The sequence below is a fragment of the Pan paniscus genome, chromosome X (assembly GCF_029289425.2).
Source record: "Pan paniscus chromosome X, NHGRI_mPanPan1-v2.0_pri, whole genome shotgun sequence".
NCBI lineage: Eukaryota > Metazoa > Chordata > Mammalia > Primates > Hominidae > Pan > Pan paniscus.
In genome coordinates, this window is record NC_073272.2 from 37,467,603 (window position 1) to 37,474,994 (window position 7,392).

General features: G+C 41.7%; 1 protein-coding gene across 1 annotated transcript; it reads left to right on the forward strand.

Moving 5' to 3' along the window:
* Window positions 1-2,138: 2,138 nt before the first annotated feature.
* On the forward strand, window positions 2,139-5,798 carry LOC100985136 (E3 ubiquitin-protein ligase SIAH1-like). Its single transcript, XM_055106468.1, has one exon. The coding sequence runs from the start codon at window positions 3,453-3,455 to the stop codon at window positions 4,284-4,286; it is 834 nt and encodes a 277-aa protein (XP_054962443.1). The 5' UTR covers window positions 2,139-3,452; the 3' UTR covers window positions 4,287-5,798.
* The last annotated feature ends 1,594 nt before the right edge of the window (window positions 5,799-7,392 follow it).

Consider the following 7,392-nt stretch of genomic DNA (forward strand, 5'->3'; position numbering starts at 1 on the left):
TGCATAGCTTCGAGGGAGAATAAGCTGAAGGCAGCTGTTCTCTGAAACTGAGGCAGAGGGCAAGGAGTAGGTACAAGGAAGTGTAGGGGAATTTATCTTAAATAGGCTTGTTTACTTACCTTGTCTGGAAACCGACCTTTGATCATCAGCGCACGAGACTGCTCCCTGAATGGGGGAACAATAATATTAATTACCCACAGATCGTGTTGGCTCCAGGCTTTTGGCATTATGTCTGTACTGAATAAAATCAAGCAGCTCCAGCTTATCGAGACTGCTCTTTCTTTGGCCCTTAGTGCCGGGCAGTCCCCTAGCTGCTCTTACACTGCATACCTGTGTCTAAGTACTCCTTTCATCTGTCACTCAGCCAGCATCTGCAGGACGGAACCAGCATTGTACAACATTGTGCCTATGGTTAATATTGTATTGTGCATTTAAAACATTTAAGAGTAGATCTTACAATGTTTTCTTACCACAAAAACTAACAAAACACAAATGAGCACAAAGAAGCTTTTGGGAGTGATGAATATGTTTATTACCTTGATTGTGATGATGGTTTCACAGGTGCATGCCTATGTTCAAACTCACAGAATTGTATAATTAAATATGTGCTGTATTTTGTATATCATCTATACCTTAATGAGTTAGTTATAAAAAGAAAAGGAAATGGAAATGTCTGTCATTTCAAGCAGATATTATTTCAATCTAGGATATCTAAAAGGATAAATTGAAAGTGAGTAGAAATCATATATCCGTAAGTTTAAAATTTTTCCAATTATAATATAAATTTTTAGAAAATAGCTTTTTCAGATACCAAAAATATGATGAGGCAAGGTCTGGACCATAACAGTACCAACAACAAAACTTTCTTCATCTATATTGCTTATGTTTGAAATATTTTCTTGGCCAGGCACAGTGACTCACGCCTGTAATCCTAGCACTTTGGGAGGCCAAGGTGGGTGGATTACCTGACGTCAGGAGCTCTAGTCCAGCCTGGCCAACATGGTGAAACCCCATCTGTACTTAAAAAAATATAAAAATTAGCTGGGCATAGTTGCAGGTGCCTGTAATCCCAGCTACTTGGGAGGCTGAGGCAGGAGAATCGCTTGAACTGAGAAGGTAGTGACCTTGCAGTGACCCAAGATTGCACCATTGCACTCCAGCCTGGGCAACAAGAGCAAAACTCTGTCTCAAAAAAAAAAGAAATATTTTCTTAAGATAAATTCCAAGAAGTGAGATTATTTCATCAATGTATTTAAATGTTATGGCCATTTATAAACAATCAACAAATGTTAAAAAAGAATTATAAACAATAGTAGTAACAATGTGCTTTAAGATTAAATTACTTTTTCCTCCTTTCCAAGTTTTTTTGAGATTTTTTTATGCAATAAATAACAGTAAAAAATGCATTAATTACTGTTGTAGCACAATTTTTCATTAACAGTCTTTAGTTTTTTTTTTTTTTGAGACAGAGTCTCTATCACCCAGGCTAGAGTGCAATGGCGTGATCTCGGCTCATTGCAACCTCCGCTTCCCGAGTTCAAGTGATTCTCCTGCCTCAGCCTCCTGAGTAGCTGGGATTACAGGCATGTGCCACCACATGCCTGTATTTTTAGTAGAGATGGGGTTTCACCATGTTGTCCAGGTTGGTCTTGAACTCCTGACCTCGTAATCCACCGGCCTTGGCATCCCAAAGTGCTGGGATTACAGGCATGAGCCAAGGCACCCAGTCGTCTTTTTTTCCCCTTCTTTCCCATTCAATTTATCTGAACAATTTTTCTCAGTGCTCTGAAATGCTTTCTTAATTTACCATCCGGCTTTTGTGGGATAAAGCAGACTCATTTGAATGCACATATTTATACTACATTGCCTATAGTAGATATATGCCCATTCTATGTGTGCATATATACAAATTTATATCTGTGTATATTTCATTTTTGAAGAGATGGAGGACATGAAACTCTAGAAAAATAATTTAAAATAAATACACTGTAGACAATCTTCCAAAATATTAAAAATATAGTAACTTTCAAAGACCACTGTATAAAATGAAGTTCAAGATAATACATTCCATTTAAAACAAAATTTTGAAGAAATTATTATTATTATCATTATTTAGACGGTGTTTCACTCTTGTTGCCTAGGCTGGAGTGCAATGGCGTGGATCTTGGCTCACTGCAACCTCTGCCTCTTGGGTTCAAGCGATTCTCCTGCCTCAGCCTCCTGAGTAGCTGAGATTACAGGCATAAAACCATCTGCTACTGAGAGAAAATCCCTGAATACTGAACCCCTCATTTATAAACATTCAAATGAAAGTTTAACTGGTAATTATAGCATCAAAAACAAACCTAAAGCAGTAAGTTCTGGTTTGATCTCTAGGACTTAGTAAGCAATTCTCAAGCTATTTATTCGTAAATAGTGATAGCTTCCATTAGAAAGTAATGCACTGGCCGGGCGTGGTGGCTCACGCCTGTAATCCCAGTACTTTAGGAGGCTGAGGCAGGCAGATCACAAGGTCAGGAGTTCGAGACCAGCCTGACCAATATGGTGAACCCCCTGTCTCCACTAAAAATATAAAAATTAGCTGGGCTCGGTGGTGTGCACCTGTAATCCCAGCTACTCAGGAGGCTGAAGCAGGAGAATCGCTTGAACCTGGGAGGCGGAGGTTGCAGTGAGCAAAAATTGCGCCACTGCACTCCAGCCTGGGCCACAGAGGGACACTCCATCTCACCAAAAAAAAAAAAAAAAAAAAAGTGGCCCAGCGCAGTGCCTCACGCCTGTAATCCCAGCACTTTGGGAGGCCAAGAGGGGCGGATCACGAAGTCAAGAGATTGAGACCATTCTGGCCAACATGGTGAAACCCCCTCCCTACTAAAAATACAAGAATTAGCTGGGCGTGGTGGCAGTGCCTGTAATCCCAGCACTCAGGAGGCTGAGGTAAAGAATCACTTGAACCCGGGAGGCGGAGGTTGCAGTGAGCCAAGATGTCGCCATTGCACTCCAGCCTGGGTGACAAGAACGAAACCCCATCTCAAACCCCCCCCCAAAAAAAAAGTAATACACAGCACGCTCGAGGACTCACAAGATGACGGCGACCGGTGGGGAGACGGGCTCGAGAACTCGCGAGATGACGGTGGCCATTGGGGAGCTGGGCTTGAGGACTCGCGAGATGACTGCGGCCAATGGGGAGCCAGGCTTGAGAACTCGCGAGATGACACCTGCCGGTGGGACGCGGGCTTGAGGACTCACGAGGTGATGGCGGCTGGTGGGGAGCGTGGCGGCCCTTGCTAGGGGCGTTCTACAGTGCGACTGAGGAGGCCCAGGGTGTCCCGTTTGTTTCATCACCAGCAAGAGGCAGGCAGTGGTGCTGTCCGCGGTGGCATTCTTGGAGTGACTGGCGACAGAATACGTTCGTGACGGAACCGGGGTCTGAGGAGAGCTCTCCGCCTGCAGTAATGAGTGAACAGACTGCTGCATCAGATACCTCGTCGCCACCCAATAAGGCGCCTGCCGGTTCTGACAGGACTGTATCCAACGATGACTTGGCAAGTATCTTCCAGTGTCCGGTCTGCTTAGACTATGCGTTACCACCAATTCTTCAGTGTGAGAGAGGCCATCTTGTTTGTAGAAGCTGTCACTCAAAGCTCACATCTTGTCCAACTTGCCGCGGCCCCTTGGGATTCATTCGCAACTTAGCTATGGAGAAAGTGGCTAACTTTGTACTTTTCCCGTGTAGATATGCCTGTATGGGATGTGAAATCACTCTGCCACACACAGAAAAAGCAGATCACGAAGAAGTCTGTGAGTTTAGGCTTTATTCCTGCCCGTGCCCTGGTACTGTCTGTAAATGGCAAGGCACCATGGATGCTATAATGCCTCATCTGACTAAAATGCATGAGTACATTACAACAATAGAAGGAGAGGATATAATTTTCCTTGCTACCAGCATTAATCTTGTTGGCGCTTACGATTGGGTGATGATACAGTCCTGTTTGGGCGTTCGCTTCATGTTAGTCTTGCAGAAACAGGAAGATCACAATGGCGGCCAGCAGTTCTTCGCAGTCGTACAGCTGCTGGGAACAAGCAAGGAAGCTGAAAATTTTGCTTACCGACTTGAGCTAAAGGGTAATCGGCGACGACTGACTTGGGAAGCGACTCCTCTACCTATTCATGAGGACATAGCAAAAGCCATTAAGAATAGAGACTGCTTAACCTTTGACGCCAACACTGCGCTGCTTTTTGCAGAAAATGACGATTTAAGCATCAATGTAGTTATTACTAAGCGTTGAAATGGCAGTGGAACATTTTCTAGCCAGTGTTTAAAACTGTTTAATTTCACAGAAAATAAGCCACCCATCTGCCTGCCAACCTGAAACTCTTCACAAGTATAAGCTCAACAAATAGAGATAAATAGAAAGGCTGTTGAATACAGGAAACAGTTGTGTGTAGTAACATTAGTATATATAAAGATGAGCATATTTTGCATTAAGAAAGCATTATAAAATAATTTTGAATTTTGTGTTGTAGATTGATTGTATTGTTGAAAAACAATGTTTTGTTTTGTTTTGTTTTTGGGTCTGTGAGTGTGTGTGTATGTGTGTGTGTGTTTTGGTTTTTTTTTTTTTCTTTTTTTGTTTTTTTTTTTTGAGACGGAGTCTAGCTCTGTCGCCCAGGCTGGAGTGCAGTGGCGCGATCTCGGCTCACTGCAAACTCCGCCTTCCGGGGTCACACCATTCTCCTGCCTCAGCCTCCCGAGTAGCTGGGACTACAGGCACCCATCACCTCACCATGTTATCCAGGATGGTCTGGATCTCCTGACCTAGTGATCCGCCCACCTCGGCCTCCCAAAGTGCTAGGATTACAGGCGTGAGCCACCGAGCTCGGCTGTTTTTTTTTTTTTTTTTTTCCTTTAACTGACAAGCCATTTTGAGTGGTCATGGACCACTGCTTTTCCGCTTTGTGAGTCAATACGTAGTGCTACTATGTGGGGTTTTTTTGTGTGTATTTGCTAGTTTTTTCTTCTAGTTTTTCATTAAATAGATTTGACTTTCTGTTCTGTAATTCAGGTTGCATCTCACTGTTTTGTACCGTTTTAAAGTTAGTGTCTTTTGATATGCATAATTGTTTATGGTAAAATTTATAACATGTGTTCCATACATGTTCTCTTTTCCCCCATTAATTGGTTCATTGGAAATTTTTTTTTTTTTGGACAGAGACTCTGTCGCCCAGGCTGGAGTGCAGTGGCGAGATTTTGGCTCACTGCAACCTCCGCCTCCTGGCTGGGTTCAAGCAATTCTCCTGTCTCAGCATCCCAAGTAGCTGGGACTACAGGCGCCCGCCACCACACCTGGCTAATTTTTGTATTTTTAGTAAAGACGGGGTTTCACCATATTGGTCAGGCTGGTTTTGAACTCCTGATCTCAGGTGGTCCACCCTCCTCGGCTTCCTAAAGTACTGGGATTACAGGTGTGAGCCACCATGCCCGGCCAGAAATATTTTAAAATCAGCTGTTTTGTGAAGATAGGAGTTCCAGAAAGTAAAGGTGACATCGGAAAAATTACCAAAAGCTATTTAAAACATCTATAAGATGGTCTTCCTATCTTTCTCTCTTCTACAGATGAGTCATATCTTTGAGATTAATTTTTGAAAGCTTAGAGAATAAATAGATGTTTACAAATACTGAAAATCATTCCTTTTACAAGTATCTTGGACAAATTACGTTTAAAATTTGTTCTTGTGTTTATTGATTGTAAAGGCATTGTCATGCACAGAACTTAATTAAAAGCAAATCATTTGTTTAAAAAGGCACTTTGCAAAAACTGTTTTCGTCTTTCATAATTCTCATTAAAAGAATATATGGCAAATTAAAAAAGAAAGTAAAGAGAATAAATGTTGTAGCTTGGCTCAGTAAACGGCTCTAGCAGCAATGATGGACTCGTCTTTAAGAAGTGTATAAAATACACATTTTATTTATCCAGTCTATCATTGATGGGCATTTGAACTCATTCCATGTCTTTGCTATTGTGAATAGTGCTGCAATGAACATATACATACATGTATCTTTATAATAGAATGATATATATTCCTTTGGGTATATATCCAGTAATAGGATTGCTGGGTCAAATGGTATTTCTGCTTCTAGATCTTTGAGGAATCGCCACACTGTCTTCCACAATGGTTGAACTAATTTGCATTCACACCAACATTGTAAAAGCATTCCTTTTTCTCCACAACCTGGTCAGGATCTGTTTCTTGACTTTTCAATAATTGCCATTCTGACTGGTGTCAGATGGTATCTCATTGTGGTTTTGATTTGCATTTCTCTAATGATCAGTGATGTTGAGCTTTTTTTTCATATGCTTGTTGGCTGCATGAATGTCTTTTGAGAAGTGTCTGTTCATGTTGTCCTTTGCCCACTTTTTAATGGGGTTGTTTTTTTTCTTCTAAATTTGTTTACGTTTCTTACAGATGCTGGATATTAGACCTCTGTCAGATGGGTAGATTGCAAAAATTTCCTCTCATTCTGTAGGTTGTCTGTTCACGCTGATGATAGTTTCTTTTGCTGTGCAGAAGCTCTTTAGATTAATTAGATCCCACTTGTCAATTTTGGCTTTTGTTGTTAATTGCTTTTGGTGCTTTTATCATGAAATCTTTGTCCATGCGTATGTCCTGAATGGTATTGCCTAGATTTTCTTCTAGGGTTTTTATCATTTTGGGTTTTGCAGTTAAGTCTTTAATCCATCTTGAGTTAATTTTTGTATAAGGTGAAAGGAAGGGGTCCAGTTTCAGTTTTCTGCATATGACTAGCCAGTTCTCCCAGCACCATTTATTGAATAGGGAATATGCAGCCATAAAAAGGAATGAGATCATATCCATTGCAGGGACAGGGATGGAGCTGGAAGCCGTTATCCTCAGCAAACTAATGCAGGAACAGAAAACCAAACGCAGCATATTCCATAAGTGGAAGCTGAACGATGAGAGCACATGGACACCTGGGGGGAACAACACACACTGGGGCCTGTTAGGGAGGTGGGAGAAGGGAGAGCATCAGGAAGAATAGCTAATGGATACTGGACTTAATACCCAGGTGGCAGGAGGATCTGTGCAGCAAACCACCATGGCACATGTTTACCTATGTAACAAACCTGCACATCCTGCATATGTGCCCCAGAACTTAAAATAAAAGTTGATGAAAAAACAGTGTATAAAGTACACATTTTAAAAAGAAAAGCACCAATGCAGGGAAAGGCATGAAAAGTGGTAAATGAGAGGTACAATTTGTAAGTAATGCAGCTCAGGGGAAAAAAACAAAACCCTCATTTGGACAATCCTAACAAAGAAACTGAGACTTGGAGCGTTCATCTTGAGAGATTCATAACCAAAGTCTTGTAGCTG

Bases quoted from the DNA above. Each gene is read 5' to 3' on its own strand.
- LOC100985136 (XM_055106468.1), top strand. From the start codon at position 3,453: ATGAGTGAACAGACTGCTGCATCAGATACCTCGTCGCCACCCAATAAG.